Source organism: Crassostrea angulata, chromosome 6 (assembly GCF_025612915.1).
Source record: "Crassostrea angulata isolate pt1a10 chromosome 6, ASM2561291v2, whole genome shotgun sequence".
Classification (NCBI taxonomy): Eukaryota; Metazoa; Mollusca; class Bivalvia; order Ostreida; family Ostreidae; genus Magallana; species Magallana angulata.
In genome coordinates, this window is record NC_069116.1 from 8,361,066 (window position 1) to 8,384,685 (window position 23,620).

Here is a 23,620-nt window from a genome sequence, read left to right on the forward strand (position 1 = left end):
TATGTTCTGTTACTTTTGTGCATAATGTACGATTTCTATACATAAGATCATTGACAATACGAATAGAATGAAGAATATTACTCTCACACCTTACAGTATAATTATACCCGCACTTTCTAAAGAAAGTTCGGGTATATTGTTGTTACTCTGTTCCGTCCGTCCGTCCGTCCGTCCGTCTGTCACGTTTTACTTTCTCAAACTTCTCTTACATCTTATAAACCAGCAAACTGAACTCTTGGAGTTTGATTTGGGGTATCATGTTGTTTTGTAAAAAGGTTTCAAAAATTCTCTGTTAGTCCTGGGGGTCAAATAATTGGTAAAAAATGACGTTTTTTCACAAAAAACCTTCTTCCTCGAACTCCTCCTACGTTTTCAACAGTAGACAAATAATCTTTTGGAATATGTTTTAGGGTATCCTATAGATGCGCAATAAGGTTTCGGAATTTTCAATTTTGTCCTGGGGGTCATTTAATGGCTGAAAAAAAGACTTAAAAAAAAAAACTGGTTTCAAAAACGTCATTTTTTTTGGGCAGTTGCCAAATGATCTTGTAGAATGTAATTGGGGGTGTCATATTGAGGTGTGATCAGGTTCCAGAATTTTTTTTTTATTAAGGGGATCAGTGGGCAACAAAAAATGACGTTTTTTTGCAAAAGAAGTATGGTTCCCAGAACTCCTCTTACAACTTTTGGAGTAGCTACGTCATCTCTTGGGATATAATTGGGGCTGTCCTATAGATGTGCAATAATGTTTTAAAAATTTAAAGGACTATGTGCGGTATGGTCTAATATCTGCCCCCAATTTTAACCAATTTTTAAATCATGTATAAAAATTAAGTCTTCATAAATCATTGTACAGTGGACGCCTATCACTTTAATCTTGATTTTAACCACAATTGCTCATTGGCTATTTCTCTATGACGTCAACTTTATGACCTTATTCCCGCAAATTTGCAAACAGATGAAAATATTCTCATTTTTGCTTTATATTTTGCATTCGGAAGTATAGAGCGCAAGTCTGCTCAAGTAAGATTTTAACATATGTTTTTCTTCAGGTAATTATACACATTATTCTAAAAAATGGTACTTGAGCAAACCTGCGCTCAATGTTTCCCAGTCGAAAAATCATCGTAGAGTTATAAAATTAAGTGACATATATTATGAAGTTTAAGGATGTCCTGTTAATTTTAATAGATGTTTTACATACTGTTTTCTTTCGTCAGATGATCATCAAGACGTATCGCATATTACATTTGGTTAAAAGAAAACTTCTTTGTAACATTTCAAATGTAAATATTGTATTAAATGATAATACCTTTTATGTTCTGTTACTTTTGTGCATAATGTACGATTTCTATACATAAGATCATTGACAATACGAATAGAATGAAGAATATTACTCTCACACCTTACAGTATAATTATACCCGCACTTTCTAAAGAAAGTTCGGGTATATTGTTGTTACTCTGTTCCGTCCGTCCGTCCGTCCGTCTGTCACGTTTTACTTTCTCAAACTTCTCTTACATCTTATAAACCAGCAAACTGAACTCTTGGAGTTTGATTTGGGGTATCATGTTGTTTTGTAAAAAGGTTTCAAAAATTCTCTGTTAGTCCTGGGGGTCAAATAATTGGTAAAAAATGACGTTTTTTCACAAAAAACCTTCTTCCTCGAACTCCTCCTACGTTTTCAACAGTAGACAAATAATCTTTTGGAATATGTTTTAGGGTATCCTATAGATGCGCAAAAAGGTTTTGGAATTTTCAATTTTGTCCTGGGGGTCATTTAATGGCTGAAAAATGACGTTTTTTAAAAAAAAAAAACTGGTTTCAAAAACGTCCTTTTTTTGGGCAGTAGCCAAATGATCTTGTAGAATATAAATGGGGTGTCATATTGAGGTGTGATCAGGTTCCAGAATTTTTTTTTATTAAGGGGATCAGTGGGCAACAAAAAATGACGTTTTTTTGCAAAAGAAGTATGGTTCCCAGAACTCCTCTTACAACTTTTGGAGTAGCTACGTCATCTCTTGGGATATATAATTGGGGCTGTCCTATAGATGTGCAATAAGGTTTTAAAAATTTAAAGGACTATGTGCGGTATGGTCTAATATCTGCCCCCAATTTTAACCAATTTTTAAATTGTGTCGTATAAAAATTAAGTCTTCATAAATCATTGTACAGTGGACGCCTATCACTTTAATCTTGATTTTAACCACAATTGCTCATTGGCTATTTCTCTATGACGTCAACTTTATGACCTTATTCCCGCAAATTTGCAAACAGATGAAAATATTCTCATTTTTGCTTTATATTTTGCATTCGGAAGTATAGAGCGCAAGTCTGCTCAAGTAAGATTTTAACATATGTTTTTCTTCAGGTAATTATACACATTATTCTAAAAAATGGTACTTGAGCAAACCTGCGCTCAATGTTTCCCAGTCGAAAAATCATCGGAAAACACCCATGTTTTGCCTAAAAACATAAATTTATCAAAATTAGGCAATCTTCATGACGTCATTTCTACACTACGACGTCACTGTGGTGATAACCTTTTGCACCCTTATTTTTAATATGATTCTAACTATCTTCACCCTTATTTTTAAAGCGCTTTATAAAACTTTGATTTTGGGGGCAAAAAATGTGTAAAACCGCACATAGTCCTTTCATCCAGGGAGTCAAATAGTAGCTAGTAGTAGAAAATTGATGTTTATCACTAAAAAAACCCCATAGATCCATGAGCTCCTCTTATGATTTAATGGATAGACACATCATACATGTATCTTGGGATATGATAGGGACTGTTCTATAGATGTGCAGTAAGGTTTTAGAAATTTAAATTTCATCAAGGGAGTCAAAAGTAGCAAAAAATTGACGTTTATTACTAAAAAAACCATAGATCCTAGAATTCCTTTTATGATTTAATGGACACATCATATCTTGGGATATGATAGGAACTGTTCCATAGATGTGCATTACGGTTTTGAAAAATTAAATTTAACCCTGAGGCCCATTACTTACATTCCTTTTGATGCCCTTTAAGGATCAAGAATATATATGGTTAAGGGGTGGGGATCTCAACCGTTTTCGAGATATTCTTGCACTTCCTGTTCGAGGGGGGTCATGACCACCCCCGGGGCCCATGACCTACATACCGTTTGATGCCCCTTGACACAAGGAACAAGAATATATATGGTTTAAGTGTGGGGATCTCAACTGTTTTGAAGATATTAAGGGACTTGCTGTTTGAGGGGGTCAGGACCACCCACAGGGCCCATGGCCTACATAACATTTGCTGCCCCTTGACATCAGAAACATGAATATAAATGGTTTAGGGGTCATGATAATAACAGTTTCTGAGATATATGGCAATTTCAAATTCCTGGGGGGTGGGGATGACCCCAGGGGTCAGATCTAATAAACCCTATATATTGCCAGTAACAGTCAATATATGATTATGAAAACCCTATATTATTATCTTTGTCCGTTTTCAAGTTACCATTTTCAATAGAGTCTACGATTCTTCCTTTAAGGTTCAATGTTAGACCCCACACCCTTTTGAGACACCCCCCCCCCAAAAAAAAAGTGGTTGTCTAACCCAAAATGAGAAAAATCAAACCAGGATGCACAACTAGATATGCAGGCCTATCATATCCTAGAGTTTTGTACAATTCTGTTCAGCCGTCTCTGAGAAACAAGTTCAGAGCGGGAAAGAAGAAAAAGAAGAAGACGAAGAATAATAATACATGTATTAAGAACCGTACAAAAACAATAAGTCTCCAAATTTCATTCGGGAGACTTTAATAATAAAGATTAAATAGGGATAGGATCATCAAACATCAATAATTTAAAGATAATTGACAATTTCTGATTCTAAGGGGGTCAGGATGACCCCTTAGGGTCATGACTTACATGCCATAATGATCTAATGCGCCATGACCTAAGGAGGAATAATATCTTTTGATTAAGGTGGGGATCTCAGTGGTTTTTATGATATTTGATAATTTCAGGAAGAGCACTTGGGATCATGACCTACATACCATCTGAAATGCCTTGAACAAAGAAACAATAATATAATATGTACATCATATATGATTCAATTTAAGAACCCAGATATAGATCAATCATCTATGTTTTGTAATACTTCCTATGTATATATACATGTATAAGTTTGTGTTTTGTTCTATACTATTCATGTTCATGACTGTAGTATGGCTTAGTCTTATTTTAAATTACATTAAGAAATTGTCAAATATATGACTTGGAATCCCCACCCCCAAAACTCAAATATAAGCTCCCCCCCCCCCCCCCCCCCAGTTGTCGAATGATCTATTAAATCAAAATATAATTTGGGTGTCTTAAAACATTTATAAACCGGTAAAAAATGTTATTCTTAAAAAAAATTACATTACACCTTGCATATTTGACAAATGATCTATTGAGATATGACCAGAGGTCATATTTCTACCATGGGATCACTATAACTAGTATTCATTGACAAGTTAAAATTAATAACAATAAATGATTCAAATTATAAATGTTTATACTCCACATCCCCCCCCCCAAATATAACCTGGTTCTAAAGATTCAGTCTTCTTAATACATTCTTACATGTGTACAATAGCAAATTTTAAATCATTTCTTGATTGCTTTTTCTCTCCTGATGCAGATTAACGTTTTGGAAATTGCTTAATTCAATTTTTAAGATTTATAAACAAAAGTTATATGCATGTGTATTCGCCTATTGTAAAGTCTCCTAAACAAAGCAGTGACATCATTAGGCTAGGAATTACCTACATGGATCAAACACTACTGTAACATATGAATAAGATAAAATACTTTATCATTTCTAGTTCTAGAATGTCAGGGTGTCTCCAACGGGGCATAATCTATATACAATTTTATGCGCAATGACACAAAGAGCAAGAATAAATTATATGGTTTAGGGATGAGGATCTCAGATCTCAGAAGTTAACAAAATATACAGTGTATCATCATTTCCTATATATTTCATAAAGGCGGGGGTGGGGGGGGGGGGGGGGGTAGGGGGTTAAAGACAACACCTGGGGGTCATAAGTGTACTTTACACCATTTGATGCATCATAATGACATTATAAGATATTTTGTATTTTCCTGTTTCGTGGGGTCAGAACAGTCCCATAAGGTCATGACCTACATTGTATTTGATGCATTATAATACATTAAAAAAGAATTACTCCTTCCTTCCTATTACAACTCATATAAAAATGATAAGTGTCTACACTTACTTACATGTAATACACAAATTTAATAAGAAATTGTTTATACAGGGTCAATATGGGGTCAACTCAATAGTGCAAGTCTGACAAATGAAAAAAATAACCTTTGCAACTAAAATGACAGAAACTTTACAAATGCGATAGGATAGGTAACGATGATAAGCTTATTTAAATATTAAAAGATGATGATACAGTATGCAAGCTGTCAAAGGGAGATCACATTTAGAAAGTGAAAGTAGAACTTATGTATGCTAGCATCTCATTATATTGTGCTACTGCTACTACACATGTATTATGCTTACCTATATTGGTCAACATCATAATGATAATCCAATTAAAACACAATGATGAATTCCTTTAGCTGATCTTAACTAATCCTTTTCTGCATATGGAAAATACAGACATGTATGTAAACACGTGAACCGGGCGATCTTATCGAAGAGCTGGGTAAAACTAGTACCCGCTAATGAGACCTGCAGGTCGACCTGTGTTGTGTACGTAACATCAGACAAAGATCAGTTATTTGTAACATGCATAAACTTTTATGACCTATTCTTCAAATCCACTTGCACTATTTTGTTAGGTAAATAACAGCTACTTTAATTTAAGGTGGTGCAGGACACCTGCATATTGTGATGTATACTTCCTGTTGAGATAAAGAATTAAGTATATTAAATATTAATTAAATATTTACCCCCCAAATAATGTTACCTAACATTGAAGCGCAATGGGTTAGAGCGTTTTCATGTCCAAGGTGTATTTTTGGTAATTTTACAATTGATATAAATGAATTTTCATGGGGAGGGGGGTCTGGGCCCCTCACTCCCACCCCTTCTCTAAATCTGTGCACACGATGATGTACATGTAGGCACACAGAAGCAAATCTAAAACCGGCAACCGCCACGGGGAGAGGGGGCATAATTTAATTTTTAATTTTGTTTGTAATAATTATATAGACCATTATACTTTCTATGACATGAAATGTTAAGATTATTGATTACCGGAAAATTCACTGCAAACAGTTCCCCCAAATTGCACATAAAGTGCTGCTTATGTGTATTATCATATGGGAAGGGATCTCATCCTTCATGCAGTTATGAAAATTATCATTTTTAAATGTATTACCGGAGCTTGCATGTGGCCTTCATCTTTAATTAAACTGGTACAAAACAGTGTTATTTAGGGGCAAACACTTGGTGCGGGTATTACTGTCTAATGACAGCATCTATTTTTTTTTTATTTTAAAAATAAATACCCTATACCTAATGATACACGTCAAGGTACCCATCGCCGCCATCTTGGATTAATTTCAAATTGTCACATCAGGTGAAATTTTTGCTTTAACTCATCGGTAAAATTGATTTGCGATCATCATAGTCTTCCGATGATTGGTGTTTTAACACCTAATCTTATGATGTGACATTTTGAAATAAATCCAAGATGGCGGCGATGGGTTTCTTGTGTATTATAAGTTTCAGGGTATTTTTGTAATTATGAGAAAAAAAATTATTAAGGCAGATGCCTGTGGTTACTCCAAAGATTAGATAATGAATCATTTTATTGAGTATCTGTAATGAAGAACCAAAATGATTATACATAAATTAAATAACGTATGAATTGGGATTTTTTTTTTGTTTCAAGGTTTAATTCTAATTCGAATAAAACAAATCAATATTCACTTATAAACAGATAATGAATGTGTGTCAATTTGAATTTAAAGCACATATATGCAGGTATTAATAGTTTTAAACGGTAGTTTCACTAGAAACATTAGCATGCGTTGTGTTATAATTATAATAGATGCGTCTTTGTAACTGCAAACAGAGTAAAATTCAATTGTTTGAGAGTTAACGAATCTGATGGAATAAACAACCGGTGTTTGAATTCTTTAGGGTTCTTTTTATCTTTTAGTCTGACAACGTGTCAGTTTTTAAGTTTAATATTATAGTTATTATTTTTAACTATTATTATATTTGTTTATTTATTAAAAAAAAGTATTGCGTCTACACCACAAGTTGAGAAAAAAAATTTCAGATCCCCCCTCCCCCGCCAATATCATTGCAAAATCACTCGGTATTTAAGGAAAACGTGAAGAACATGTCTCATATTGAATTCATGTATAACTAAACTGGACTAAACGTATTGTGGTGCCTTATCTATATTATGCGAGTTTCTGACATTTAGCACATACATGGTATTCAGAAAACCGAACATGAAGCTACCTGTACCGTCAGTTATAGTGAGCATACTTCTGATTAGTGTAACCAGTGCTCAGAATGAATTGCTACAAAACGGTGATTTTGAAAGTTCTTCTTTCCATGGAAACTGGTTTTGCAAGGACTGCAGCATTACTAGCTACACCGCCGATGTTTATCAGGGGACTCGCTCAGTCAAAGTAACACACAGGTAAAGTGCACTCAAAACTATTCAACTTATTTTTAATCACCAAATGAAATGTATTCACAATACAAAATCTGATCATCACAAAAACTAGCGCTTGGATTTTTTAAAAATTTTAAATTAAACCTGGCTTGCCTTTTTGCTATAATTTAATCGAGAATCAACATATCGGATAACAAGATTTGTATCTTATATGCATACAAAATGTTTTCTTTTTAATTATTGCTGGCTTGACTTATTATATCATTCAAATTTAGATCACACAGTATTTCGAGTCCTCACCAAAAGGTTTCTATTTCGCCAGAACAGAACTACATCGTAAAAGCATATTTCAAACTTCTTAACATTCACCCCGGAACAATGTATACTACTGTTTTTCTTCGAGTCAACTTACAAACAAACGGTAAATAAGCAATGAATGATACTATTATGTGAATATATCATATCTTATTTCTACATTTTAACGAACGGGTTAACGTGAAAATATTACTTTTGCAATTTCAGGTAAAACGGTCTATCAGAAAGTTGCCGAACAGCCTATGCAGCAGTTGAAATTTGGTTGGACAGAAATAAGTGGCGATTTTCATGCTCCGAATGGTAAATAACGAACTTAATGAACTTTATTTTAACATTTATCGTCCTTGTAGAATTATATGTGTATGATAATACTGTACGATTAATTGTTTTATATAATAACGTTTATATGGTTAAAATATTAATGAGAGAAAAAAAAATAAATCTTGGTCATTCTATGTATATTTCACATCATTGCGGGAAAGAGATTGAAAAAGTGATTGTTAATTTGCTAAATGAGTGAAGCAAAGTTTAAGAATGACAACTTTGAATGGCAATTACAAGTTGATTATCATTAATTCTACAAACTGTACTATCATTAAAAAGGTAGGTCATAGACTATAATTGTTGTAGGAACAACTTCGGCAACAGTTTTTCTTGAGATTGTGGATGTAGATATTGATTTCCTCATGGACTCGGCGAGCCTCCAAATTTTACCACATGACCCTCATTGGTCCTCTAAAGCACACCACCGCATACAAACTCTCCGGAAAGCACCAGTCACTGTCAAGTCGGTTAAAAAAAATCAAATTAATGTATAAAAAGGAGGCGTTGATATTTTCGTAAACTGATCTTCAAAGTGTTATATATTCGCTGTTGCAGAAAATTGACAATTGATATAAACTGTAGTATCACGTCATCATTATGATGTATTGTAGATTGGCGCCTGGCCAATCCGCGCATGGGGTGTATGTTGAGGTAAATATAAAAAAGTTAAAATGAAAAGTTAGATAACTAAAACTTCAAAATCCCGAAGTTTGCATTATAGAGTTTAATAAACAGGTGAATAATTAAACCCAGTGATAGTTTATAGAAAAAGAAAGAATTATTAAGTGCATATAAACAATATGACAGAAGCATCTGAAAATTAAATATAGAATTGAATTTGTATTTACCAGCGCTGATTTACTGTTTCATCAATATTCGTTTAACACTAGTTTTTGTGGATTTCATCATTGATTCGAATGACGACAAATTAATGTTCATCGAAGTAAAAAAAAATCCCAGTAAACATGTATTCAATTTGATACTGATTTTGCACTTGATCTATCTGTAAAAAAGTGTTTAAAATTTTTTGCAAACAGCTTATGCAACAAAAAAGTTCGTTTCCGTTCGGAACAGCCGTGCATGCAGACCACTTGGGACACCCTTCTTATCAAGCATACACTGATTTTGTCCTCAAGAATTTTGAATGGGCCGTTATTGCAAATAAACTAAAATGGAAAGGAGTGGAACATATAAGGGTAAGCAAACTACTTGCTGTCAGATTTGCGTAAAAGAACGTAGAAATCGTTTTTGACAAACATTCTTTATCCATCTACCGAATTATCTCCTAAAAAGTATTCTTATGGTTACCTTTAGGGACACACCAATTACACGCTAGCTTTGAACGCTATTCAACTTCTTGAATCACATGGGTATGCTTCAATATACTTGTTTTGCTTCAAATGTATTGCTGTAAAGATGTATATACAGAATAAAAATATCCATCCCATTTTCCACAGAATAAACATGCGGGGACACAATATGTTCTGGGGTAAGGATAAGTTTGTGCCCTCTTGGATACCAGCGATGTCTCCATCAAACATCGTCCACGAAATGCAGGCACATGTCCGAGATATCATGTCTCATACACAGGGCAAGTAAGTAAGCTGTCGTGTAATTCTATAATGAAGTAGGTAATTCCATGTATCATGATTTGCAAAAATGCTATCAATCACGACGGGTACATGTAATGCCTGTAATGTCAGAGCGGACCCCAAACCTTGGCCAGAAAGTACTTAAAAATCTAACAGTCAGAAAAAGCAATGCCCTACACTTTTGTTTTGAGATTCAAAAGAAGGTTGCACTCTTTCGGATTTTACAGACTCCTCCACTGGGACGTGAACAACGAGAATCTACACGGGGATTTCTTTGAGCGTCACACGACGGACCCGGACATTACCCACAAGATGTTCCAGTGGATTCACTCCATTGATCCCAGCATTAAGCTCTTCCTCAATGACTACTCAGTCCTTCCGGTGTCCACCATGACCACGGTCAGAACAAACACTTCATGCTTGTCTAAAGTAAACTGGCGAAGATACTGCAGGCAAATCCATATTAAAATCTTTTATTTTTTTCAGGCGATAAAAAATCAGGCACAGAATTTCATAAAAAGCCAGGTGCCGATAGGGAACATTGGTCTACAAAGCCATTTCTACACCACAGATATTGACATCGATGTTTTAAAGGTAACCACTCTGTCCAGATGTAAATACAAAACGACATCAGTTAACCCACGACAAAATGCGTACATCGATTTTGATAATCTGTTAACCGTGCATTGAATAACTCTTAAACTTAATTTTACATAAAAAAGAATAATGCTGGAACATCAAAGCCTCTGATAAAAATTTCCTTTTGATTGATGATTTCTTCCACTAAAGGACTATATACGATAAGAGTCAAAATTAGCCGCAATGATTCAACATTTTTAAAATATTTCAGATTTCAGTATTTTGAAGAAGAGTTGGTATAAGATATCCTTTTCATCTATCCATCTTATTTAATTTCACCTACTGACAGTTTATGTCATCAGGTTTTAGAATAAAATCAAAATCAGTCAAAAATATGCATTTTTATTTTATTTTACGAATGGGAAATAAAGCGCACAGCTTTGAATAAGCAAAATTTTGTCTTTTAATTATAAGTCTTAGATGAATAAATATTTTGTTTGTTCAAGCCTGAATTTGAAATAAAAAATAACTTACATATATGTAAGATAAGCAGTTTTATGCACATTCCAAAAATGCGGGAAAAGGTTGACATTTTGATGTAACATTTCGGAATTTATGGCATTTGGATCAAAATTAAAAGTAAAAAAGTTTCAAATGTATATATGTGCAAATAAAACATCAAAATACAATTTAAAAAATGATGGTAATCTAAGGGGTTCATTTATGACTTTATTTTTACTATTTTAACCAGTCCAAGTTTCATTTAAAAAATTAGCTCCTGTTCTGACATTTTATATTTAGAGCCATTTTACTCTGATTATGCACTTTTGTGTCGTCACAGTACAGGCTAGACAAGGTGGCGGAGGCGGGCTTGAAGATCTGGGCCACAGAACTGACGGTGGACGCGGCAGATGAACACAAGAAGGCGGCGGCTCTTGAAAACCTGCTTACCATGTTCTTCAGTCACCCCGCGGTAGAAGGGGTCATTCTATGGCACTTCTGGGACGGATCCAACTGGCATCAAAACGAGGCTTTGTTTAACGGCCCGGGAATTACGGTAGCTCTTATGCAGCCAATAGCTGTTGAAAACGTCGAAATTGTGTAGTTGAAAACTTTGTATATCTTATGTTTATCTTTGTAGCCAAATGCAGCTGGTCAAAAATATTTAGATCTGGTCCAAGGATCATGGCGTTCTCACATCAAGCATAGGTTAGACCAAGACCACCCGGTAAATGTAACAATGTTCAAAGGAGATTACGTCATGCACGTCCGTCAAAATGGACACGTCATTCACCAGGAAAATTTTACAGTAGACTCCTCAGGGAAAGACCTCACAGTGCATCTAACAGGTTAGCATCAAAGTAAAATATATAATTTGATTTCAAACAATACCGTTTTTGCTTATATCTAAACAATTGACTATTTTTTGTTTATTTCAAGGTGACCACCATCACGTATCTCATATTGTGTTTGGCTGATATGTAGGAATATGTATTGTTATTTGTTTGGATTGCATAAAACAGTAGATAAAGTTTATACGCCAATTTATTTCATTGCGTTAAAATATTGACCGCAAGTACAGATAAAAATAAAGGTAAACGATTCACCACTACGAATAATAGCTTTCCAGAAAGCTTGTCTGACTAAGGAATATTTCATGGAGGGTATGTTTCAATCTTTTTTTAAAGAAAGAAATCATAATTTAAACTGCTGTTCATAAATTCATAAACGGAACACGCAGATTCAAAAGTTGAAGTATTTTTTCCTCTAATTTTATGGCATATATATTATTTCCATTCAATTTAATTCATTAATTATTGAATTCACCAAGCTAATCCAGCACGATACGTTATATTTGCTTGAAAGATAGAGCCTGGCAAAATTCAGGAATTATAAAATAGAACTTAACAATAAAAAGTATGAAAAATATTTATTACTCCGCTATTACAAACAATTGGTGGATGTTGGCCGCATAATGATTTTTGTGGGGTAACTAGGAGCCGACCAGTGCGCCAGTTTACCTACCCATGTAGGGACATATTGTTGGCCGAGTATGAAGCATCAGTGCCCGAACCTGAACGACCCCCAGCGTTCTAAGGAGGGTAGTGAGACCTGCTCTTCTCACCCTGTCTCCTGCAGTGCAACATGGTTTAGAACTTAGCATGACAAAGGCTACTTTATCAACCAATTATTACATGCACCAGCCTGTAGCATCCCCTCACTGATGTGGCCCCAGCTATACCCAATGTAGGCCCCACTATACAAAAAAAATCAATATTACATTGTAACAACATGGCATAGTTAACTGTGTCATAACTTTGCCTTTTTTAAACCATATTGAATGATTTATCTTATGTACTAGCCCCTAGCTTTAAAAGCAAGTGGGGAAGACACCCGGGTTTTGGAGCAGAAAGTGTCAACACATACCACTGCGGACTCTCCAGTCCCCATCACCCTAAAAATATGATACGACAAGAAAAGGAACATGTACAAGTAAAAGGTTTAAAATCTCTTGAACAAAGATAAACTGTTGAACATAAGTCCAGATGACACCGAGCTGCTTGTCATCCTGTCTGGCTATTTTTCTGGTCTTCTAGCGGATTTCCAGTTTGCTCTCGATTTGTTACTCGATGACCTGTCAAAATTTAAGAAAAGAAAAACGAGAAAGAAACCAAAGGCACCAATATATGTTAAAAACAGATAAAGATATTTAAGTTTGAAGTAGTTAAAAAAAAATGGGGGATGTGTGGGTGGGTGCTAAGATTCAATGAAACTATAGGGTTTTTGCAGGGGCTTCCGGATAAGCCAATGGTTAACTCGAATTATTTCCGAATATACAGAGTGTCTCATTAAAATAGACTATTTGATATAAAAACAAATAATCCTGATTATTTAGGAAAGTATCAAATTATTGTTAAGCATGAAAGCGGAAAGGAAAAACAAATGCCTTTCTGTCATTTTCAAGCAAAGGTTTTTCATACTGCAAGAGTAATCGGAATTTATTTTATTATAACAAAGCTGCATGTACACTGTTCCAGAGTAGTGTCAACTCTTGTGTAGCTCTTCAACAGTATAGGAGAGTTTTTTTTTAAACAAGTGACCCATTTTTGGACCCCTCCATTCTATTGATACGTATACATTATAGTACTGCTTTACCTTTCAACAGAAGGATCCCCGATGCTTTAAATTATCTCTCCTTTTTACTTAAAAACTCTTGCTCACCAATGCTTATTACATCCCAAATAGCATTTTCGTTAGATACAAATTTAAAAACACACTAAAAATACATCGTATTTTCTATTTATGAAAAATATTGATATTGGTAGCTCCCATTGCTTGCACTGTTTCAAAAAATGCAACTTACAAACCTAAAATATGCCTGACGTCATGACTTAGGGCAACAACAGCTCACAAGTACCGTTAGAATAATAGTAAACGATCCACCATTACAAAGGGTAATTAGTTAAATGCTTCTCGAAGAATATTTTAAAAATAATAAAATGTTTTATTTGAAAGAAGTTAAATTATTTAGAAATCATATTTCCACTCCTTGAAATTTAGTAGATTAACTAAATGCATAAGTAGAAAGAGCATAAACAAGTCTTTTAAAAAATTGTAATGTGATTTTTTGCTGAAGAAAGAAAGATAGCTCTACATGTAGATAATTAGGTGTTAAATTCCGCGGTGAAGCATGCTCTACTCTCATGGACGTCATTGTTTAATCGCGAAGAAAGACTGATCAATACAATGATTTGGTTTATTCCATTGCATATCGTTATGCAGTTGTTTAACAAATGAAAATGATATAAATCGGTACCGTTTTTGTAAAATATTTTTTTAAGAATTCATATTTTGCAAGAGAAGACGTTCAAGATTTACTGCATTCTGTTAATAAAATGCAAACTTTAACAAACAGACAAACCCTTTTCAAAAGAAACATTTACGATTATTTTCTAACGTAAAGACGTAAATTGTTCATTATTACAAGTGCTGAAGAACTGCTCAAATGTTTATGTAATTTCAACATACGAGGGTCAATCAAAAAATACGAAGACTTTTGTCATAGCTATGTTACTTAACGTCATATCATTACTAAATTTGATAGACATAATTTAGCAATAGTTTCAAACAATTTGCAAGAAAAAAAGTTGATAAATTCATTTATATGTAAGAATTATTTTGAATCTAATCCTGCAAAAATGAGGTCACGGCGCACGGTCAAAATTTGTGTTATGTCTACAATAAACCCTATAATGTTGAAAGTTATATCTCTTTAAATTGGGCTAAAAACCTAATAATATTGAAACCTCATATTACGTATAGTCATGGTATTGTATGTACCAAATAATGACGGGATGTATTGATTTGTCGAACAGATATTAGTAACTAAAGACAGATAGTCCTCTTTAGAATTGACCAAAAACATCGACGACGCCGGACGTCACGGCGCAACGAGAAGTACAAACAAAATGGATTTAACTCAGGAAAAAGCCGATACAAGCTGTAAAAATGCTCAATGGTGCAAAAAATAAGTCAACAATTATTTGCAAGTTTGTGTTTAACTGTAATAAATTTTGTGGGGGTGGTGGTAATTGTATTTTGAATATAAAACAGTCCGAAAGAGAGTAGAGTATCTGTAAATATTTGGTCAAAAAATAAGTAACGTAAACCGACGTTCAGTGTTATCCTTACTGCAAACTAAGAGATACACGGTTAGAAAATGAAAACTTTGAAGAACTAACTTATGATTCTCGAACAAATGTGTGCAAATAAGATGTTAAGTGGTTCAGTGCCATTTTTAAATTGTAAGGAGAAAGGCACAAGAGACTAAGCGTGATATAAAGATGGGGTATATCTATGAACTGTGCGTGTTTAATCTTGACGTCATGTTTTGAACGTTACCGTGCGCCGTGGTGACAAAACATGTTGTTTTTAAAAAGGGGTAACAAAAATACCGTCTCATCAAATGGACTCAAACTTCGCATATCAATAACATAAGTGTTGGTGCACAGATTTATCTGCAAAGTATAACTTTCATGAGAAATATATGATAGACAGCCACATTGTCTTCGTATTTTTTGATTGACCCTCGTACATATTTATATTTGACTAAAATACTTAAGTGTTTATCTGTTTATGTTGTGTATACTGTAAATGTAAATATCAAAGTAAATATGATTTTATTTGAAACAATTCGTCCCCAAAACGGGATATTGCTAATCTCGCGAAAATTTTCAGAACCAACTTTCGTCGGACTAAAAAAGCTTTAATGTAGATTATTTAGTGTAAAATGCTTATATACGTTTAAAGTATGATCTTTTTTTTTTTATAAACAATTACATTACAACTTTTTCTATCTCTAAGACCTTTTGGAAAACTTTTTCAAAGAATATTTTTAACTGAATACAATTATCTTGATAAATAGTAGATCTATATTTGTCCAATCACGACCCCGAACCAATTATAAGGCCAACTTGTGAGTACAGCGTTCTTGATTTATTTATTTTGGACAACTCTAGACCGATGTATTAAAGATTACAAGGCCAATTTATCACAGAAATTAAAAAATCTTCGCAGTAAAAATGGTAGGGACTTCTGGAAAATTTTAAATCAATCGGATCAAGATAGTAAATGCTCTGTCAATATTGATGATATGTATCATATCTTGCGTAGTATGAATGAAACTGAACGCAACGATAGTTATAATATGGAGCAACCAAGTTTTGAGTGTGAGGAAACTAGTTGTGAGTTTCTTGATAGTACTATTACCGAGGAAGAAATCCTCTCCGCAGTTAAAAAGTTAAAAAACAATAAATCTCCGGGTTGTGATCAAGTATTGAATGAACATATTGTATCAACTATTGTTACATGTATATTTTTACCTCTATATGTGATGTTGTTTAATATTATTCACGATACATACTGATGAATGGTTAATTGGTATAGTTAAACCAGTGTAAAAAATAAAGGTGACCCAACACAACCGGAGAATTACAGACCTATCACTTTGTTAAGCTGTCTTGGAAAACTTTTTACAAGCGTTTTAAGCAGTCGACTTGAAATGTATTCTCATGATTTAAACTTAATTAGTGGTTGTCAGTCTGGATTTAGGAAAGGATATTCTACTCTTGAAAACATTATATTATTGCATTTTTTGTCACATACTTTAATGCATGGTAAAAAGAAACTGTTTTGTGCTTTTATTGATTTTAAGCAAGCATTTGACACTGTGTGGCGTGAGGGTTTATGGTTTAAAATTCATAAAAGTGGTTTAACTGGCAAATGCCTTACGTTCTTAAAAAACATGTACAACGGTATCAAGTCAAAAGTAAAATTGAATGATGAAACTTCACTCTTTTGTAACCTTGGTGTACGTCAAGGAGAAAATTTATCACCTTTTCTATTTTCCATGTATATCAACGATATAGAAAACTTTTTGAACGAGAGAAATGTCAATGGGTTAAGTAGTATCACAAATGATTTAGAAGAAGAGTTGCTTGTTTACAGTAACCTTTTTATTTTGTTTTATGCTGACGACACTGTCATACTAACAGAATCGGCTCAAGATTTACAACATGCGCTTGACGAATTTTGTATATATTGTAGATACTGGAAACTTACAGTTAATGTGAAAAAAACCTAAAGTTATGATATTCTCCAAAGGACCTGCTCCTAAGTGCTCATTTATGTACAATAATGATAAATTAGAATTAGTTAAAGAGTATAACTACCTAGGAATATTATTTTCCCGATCTGGCTCTTTTTGTAAAGCCAAGAAACACTTGTGTACTCGATCCCAGAAAGCTATGTATGGCATTATTAGAAAAATAAGATATTTTGACATGTCCTTTGATATTCAATTAGACTTATTTGACAAGGTTGTTTTACCAGTTTTACTATACTCTTGTGAAATATGGGGTTACGAAAATATTGTTGTTATCGAGCGTGTACATTTAAGGTTTCTTAAACACAAACTTAACTTGAAAAGTAGTACCCCCAGTTTTATGGTTTATGGGGAGACAGGTCGTTTTCCATTATATATAACACTTTATACGAGAATGATTGGATTTTGGGCAAAGATGATGTTATGCCAGGAGAATAAGTTATGTAAAAGTATGTATATGTATCTTTACAGTTGTTACATTAGAGGTGAAATCAATAATAAGTGGCTAGTTTGTATAAAAAACATTCTTGATAGCTGTGGCTTATCCTTTGTATGGCACCAGCAAAATCCTGTTAGCGTAAAATGGTTAGAAAATATTGTCAAACAAAATCGTAAAGATCAATTTGTCCAAAAATGGAATAGTGAATTAGACAGTTCGTCAAAAGGTGCTATATATCGTATTTTTAAATGTAATTTTTGTTGTGAAGACTATTTATTAATACTTTCACGAAAATTAAGAAACTTGTTTGTTAAATATAGAACTACAAACCATCACCTCCCTATAGAAATTGGTAGGTGGAACAATACTCCACGTGAAGACCGCAAATGAGGCTTATGTGAAGCCAATCAAATTGGCGATGAATTTCAATATGTTTTAGAATGTAGTGCACTGTCACATGTAAGAAAAAAATTGTTTAGTAATTATTATCTTAAAAAACCCAAACATCTTAAAATCTAGAACACTTATGTAATCTTCAAATCATGTAATACTTATGAAAATGTGTACTTTAATTAGAAAAATATTTGATTTGGTCGGTCATCCTACGTAACAACTATAACAAATTCATTGTTTACTTTATTCTGTTTCTTTTTGTAAATCCTGCTTTTCTTATACTTTTGTATATAATTTTTCGCCACCTCGTGTAACATTATATGTTATGAGTGAAATAAATGAACTTGAACTTGAACTTGAAAAAAATCGTTGTCTTCCAAGATTTGGGCCTTAAACTCATAAGTAACCGATACATGTTATTATTAATTGTAGACTTTAAAAGATTTATATTTATATACTTAACATTTAACAATATTGATATTATCTATTAAAGGAAAATGAATGATTGTTGACCAATATGCAAGAAATGAAATGAAACTTTGCTTTGCCAGTATTAACCTAAAAAGGTTCACACCTTCAACTAATAATTCTTTAAGTTATTTTTAAAAAAGTTTACATATATTTATACCCCCCCCCCCCCATTGCGCTTTGTACACGTTCTACACGTTTTAGCTTTCTACCAGCACTCTATAACACAATAGTACTACAATACTAAGAACTAAAGTTATATTCTAGGACACTATTTTTAGCTTGAGTCACGATTGGAATAATTGATTCAACGCATAAAGGAACTGAAATTTTATCTTCAGATTCTACTGAAAACTTGCAGTTACATTCAACGAAGTGAAATGAATATAACGTCGTCATAAATTAAGCTATTTCATGCACCTTTTAATCATTGCAGCTAATATAATGTTCAAATAATTAACCAGATCTGCAAAAGTTTATAAAATTTGCTCAATGGAAACTGTTGTTGTCGATTCTTGAAAAAGATAGCTACAAATTGATTTTTGCATAAAAGAAATCGGTTGTTTCAATCGAACTATATGGTGTTCACTACAGGTTTCGGTTTTCACATCATAGCAATTTTACAAAGAATGATTACATGTCATATAATATTTTTTTTTGGCATTATGCATTTTTATTATACAACAGATATGAAAACAACAGCAATCATTTACATAACAATGATTACAGTTTCTGTAGAAAATGTCACTATGTCTTACTTTCGTCATGTCCAAAGATTTTGACCTAGGAATCGGACTTGCATGACATAACTACGGTTTATAAGGCACCGTTAAATGTAATCTTGTTGAATCGTAGACTAGGACGTGCGAACATGCGGCTGGTCATCACATTTTCTGTGTTTCTTGGAGTTTTATTTCCCAGCAAAGCTGAAGTAGAATTATTGAAAAATGCAGATTTTGAAAGTTCCTCTTTTAGCGGCAACTGGCATTGCAGCGACTGTAGAATGACAGTGCATACCGAGAAAAAATATCACGGGAGTCAGTGTGTGATGATTTCCAACAGGTAATATCAATAATTTCATTTTTATTTCCCCTATTAATCAACAGCATTCTTGTGCAAGATAAAATGCAGAGAAAAAATATATGTTCACAACACTAAAAAAAATTGATAACAATGATTACTAGTAATCATTACCTCGTTGTGTTCCAACAAGGATAAGGTCAGTTTGGTTCAATGATTGCATAATTTGGTTTAACTTTGTTCAATCATTCAAATGTAGTTATTTTCCATTTCCTTGATCGAAAAAAGACACCATGATTGGTCAGGAGTTAGACAGAGCGTTGTTCTGGAGGGTGGACAATGGTACGCTGCTAAGGCTTACATCCGGTTACTAAACATGCCGCCAGGGGTCTCATACATTACTGTGGAATTGATGGCTCATCTTACTGTTAATGGTTTGAAGTGAACAAAGATTGATATTTTCGCAGTATTACTTAAGTTTGCGAAATTAAATTTCAAGGAAAAGGAAAATACTAAAAAGCACCACACTGTATTTTTGTGCAGGTCACCCGAAATTTGCAACAGTCGGTCAAATACATATGCAACAGGAAAAGTTTGGTTGGACTGAGGTCGGGGGAGATTTTCTTACACCTGATGGTAAATTCCAATACTTAAGCATTTGTTCAAAACCGTTTTTACTCTTATGAAGTTTTATTGATATTACAGTTTCGAATTGTCATAAAGCAGGACAATACCTAGTCAAACAGACGGACAACCCTTTCTAACCAACTAAGTGCTTTTATCTTTCACGAAATAAAGTAAATATTCTATAATTATCAATAATATTATTGATTTACTAATACTAAATGTGTGCAAAATACCAACAATCTTTTATATCGGAGAATAAATGTTTTCTTTAACAAAGAAGTCTCTATAACTTAATGTTTTTCAGTAACCTCAATGCAAAAAATTCAACAGCGAAGATTGGAAAATTTCCAGGCATACTCATTAACGATTCTTTACTCCTTTATAATATCACCAAGACATTCATGTTATGAAATGGTTGTTATCCATTACATTACTCTTTTCCATAATTCCATATTGACTTTTTAAAACATCTGAATATGTTTGAACATGTAGGAAATTTAAATTATTTCTGAGACAGGTACGACCAGTGCATACTTATACGTCCAGGTCCACAACGCAACAGTCAATTATCTTCAAGATTTTTCTAGTTTGCAAAAAATATCGACCAATAGCAACTGGAAATCGGAGGCTCATGCACGGATTAACTCTTTAAGGAAAGCGCCCATTACAGTCAGGTGAGGCTTAAATTAATTTGTAACGAAATTCAATTTTCCTCGATTTTAAATTGTCATTAAACTGATTTGTTAATTCGAAGACTGGCAAACGGAGCTTCCGCTACCGGAATAAGTATAGAGGTAAGAGGAAAATAGTTTTTTATTCGAATACTGTATCTATAAATCTCACTTTAAATAAATAAACATTGTTTCATAAATAACGAACTTTGAAGTAGATACTCATTGTATTTAGACACTTAAAACGATTAATCCTAAAAAAAAACCCACATTAATTACAGTTGAAGCAACAAAAACACAGCTTTGGGTTTGGTGCAGGAGTTGTAGCTTCAATGATGACAGACACACACCAGGTGGCTTATCAAGACTTCGTTTACAAACACTTTGAGTGGGCTGTCATTGTCAACGCCCTAAAATGGCGGCTCATGGAGTGGACAAAGGTAAAAGTTATTGTTACTTTCTGTCCACCGTATCGGTTATAAAAGATGATTGAAGACTACTGAATTTCTACTGTCTGATTGTTCAAAGTACATAAAAAATGAAGATAAGCAACAATCTGTGTACTGGTTGCCACTCGATATAATTTTTTTCGTACTGCCCAAATAGAAACTGCAGGTTCTACTTATGTATAGAATTAGAACCCTTAAACAATTTTTTTTTTGTTCACATTATGCAAGAAATAAATATGAATTAAAAAAAAAGTTAAACAAAACATATCAGGGATACTATAACCTAAGAAAAAAGAATAACTTAACGCTACACATATGTTTATTTTAAGAGACATGAAAATTTCACAAATTAATATTGGTACAGTTTGCGCAGGGCAACACAAAATCAATGTAAATCAGACACATCTAAAAGTATAGGCTGACAAAATATTTTTGAATCATCGATATTTACATTGCAGGGTCATATCAACTTTGACAGACCTGTCAATGCTATTAAAGTTCTTCATGCTCATGGGTAAGATGTCTTATAAAGTATTACATAATAGACTTTCCGACGACACTTAAACAGAATATATGCTTTTAATTCTAATGTTCTTCATTTCTTAACATAAACGTAATCTTTGATTTAAAATAGAATCAAAATTCGGGGACACAACATGTTCTGGGGGGTAGATGGACATTCTCCAGCATGGCTTCAGGGGATGACTCCAGCCGAATACATCACAGAAATGAAACTTCATGTTCAGCAAGTCATCAGCCATACCAGAGGAACGTAAGAAAGAAAGGAAGGATAGATATATAAAAATTAGATAAATAGATATATACAATTAGATACATAGATAGAAATAGTTGTGTTTCCCTAAAGTCCATAACTGTAAAATCATTTAAATTTGAGGTGGGGGTCAATTTTCGTGGATTGTGGGTGTTTTGCTTATTCGTGGGAATGTAATATCGTGGACCTGTTGGTATTTTGTTTATTGAAAAAACTAACTCTTACAAAATATTTTTTCGTCGAAGATGCAAATTCGTGGGGAAGGTTAATCAACGAATACCATGAAAATTGAGCCACCATGAATCATAATGAGTCCTCAGTATTAAATTCTTAACGACATTTGTGGGTTTAATACTATGCAGTTTGCAAATGCAACGTGTTTTTTATCGCGATGATTTTATAGACTGGAGCATTGGGATGTGAATAATGAAAACCAACATGGCGACTATTTTGAGAGGCACACAGGTGACCCCGACATAACCGCCAAAATGTTCCAGTGGATTCATAGTCAAGAACCTGGAGTTAAACTCTTCATTAATGAATACAACGTCATTACCAACTCGCAGTGTACAACGGTAAAATCTTTAACGGATGGAAATCAATAACAGTAATGTAAAAGACAAATCTTCAATAGATTACTAAACTTTGATTTTTTCTACAGGCAACTCGAAACCAAGCCTTACAACTACTCAATATGAGTATTCCGGTCTCTTTTGTTGGAATTCAAGGTCATTTTCATAGCAGCGATATAAACATCGATGTAGTTAAGGTAAATATCCTTTAATCATGTATGGGTTTCTAGTATAACTGATGATAAAACCATTTTGGAAAGGTTAATTGAGAAACAATATTGCAGTACAGGCTAGACAAGGTGGCTGAGGCCGGACTCAAGATTTGGATAACGGAGCTGACTGTGTCGGAAAATGATGCCAACAAAAAAGCTGTCGCTCTGGAAAATCTAATGACTCTTTTCTTCAGTCATCCGGCAGTAGAGGGCATCATGCTCTGGGGTTTCTGGGATGGCGCAATTCATAATGCACCAGCCAAGCTATTTGAAGGACCAAATCTAACGGTAAATACTTGTATCTTATTAGAAAATCTATTACAAATAGAGCAACTCATCTTTATGAACTGCTTAAGCTTGTTTCATTACAAAATTTGCAAGGTATGATCTAATTAAAGCCAAATGCAGCAGGACAGGTTTACCTTGATCTTGTTGAAAAGTCGTGGAAAACGGATTATTCCCAAACAATCAGTCCGCATACACACCTGAGCACCACTGGTTTCCTTGGTGACTACGTACTCAATGTTAAACGAGATGACCATGTTATCCACCAGGAACCGTTCTCAGTGGACCAATCAGGAAAACATGTAACGGTTCATCTGACAGGTTTGTTGAAAAATCCACTGTTCAATTATTTCAAATTTAGCCAACCTTTATGAAGTATCATCATTTGTGCGATAAATTGTAGGTGATCATGACGTTTCCCATGTTGCGTTTGGTTGAGACTAGTTATACAAACGCAAACCATTGTACCTAGTGCAGTAGGTAACGGCAATATAGAAATGGAAGGGATTATTGGTACTTTTCAATTATACATTAAAGGCTTTTATACCGAAAACTAAAGTTTTTTCTTGCTTATCGCGAAACTCATTTTGATCGTTGCCTTTTGTCT

General features: G+C 33.8%; 1 protein-coding gene across 1 annotated transcript; it reads left to right on the forward strand.

Annotated features, from left to right (window-relative positions):
* Positions 1-7,404: 7,404 nt before the first annotated feature.
* LOC128188537 (uncharacterized) lies at positions 7,405-23,604 on the forward strand. The gene is made up of 24 exons (XM_052859643.1): positions 7,405-7,655; positions 7,907-8,052; positions 8,154-8,246; positions 8,577-8,733; positions 8,882-8,921; positions 9,308-9,466; positions 9,585-9,640; positions 9,728-9,865; positions 10,090-10,261; positions 10,349-10,456; positions 11,283-11,498; positions 11,583-11,790; positions 12,439-12,546; positions 19,266-19,467; positions 19,714-19,791; positions 20,807-20,846; positions 21,005-21,163; positions 21,631-21,686; positions 21,807-21,944; positions 22,348-22,519; positions 22,606-22,713; positions 22,801-23,016; positions 23,127-23,334; positions 23,417-23,604. The coding sequence occupies exons 1-24, from the start codon at positions 7,441-7,443 to the stop codon at positions 23,449-23,451; spliced, it is 3,228 nt and encodes a 1,075-aa protein (XP_052715603.1). The 5' UTR covers positions 7,405-7,440; the 3' UTR covers positions 23,452-23,604.
* The last annotated feature ends 16 nt before the right edge of the window (positions 23,605-23,620 follow it).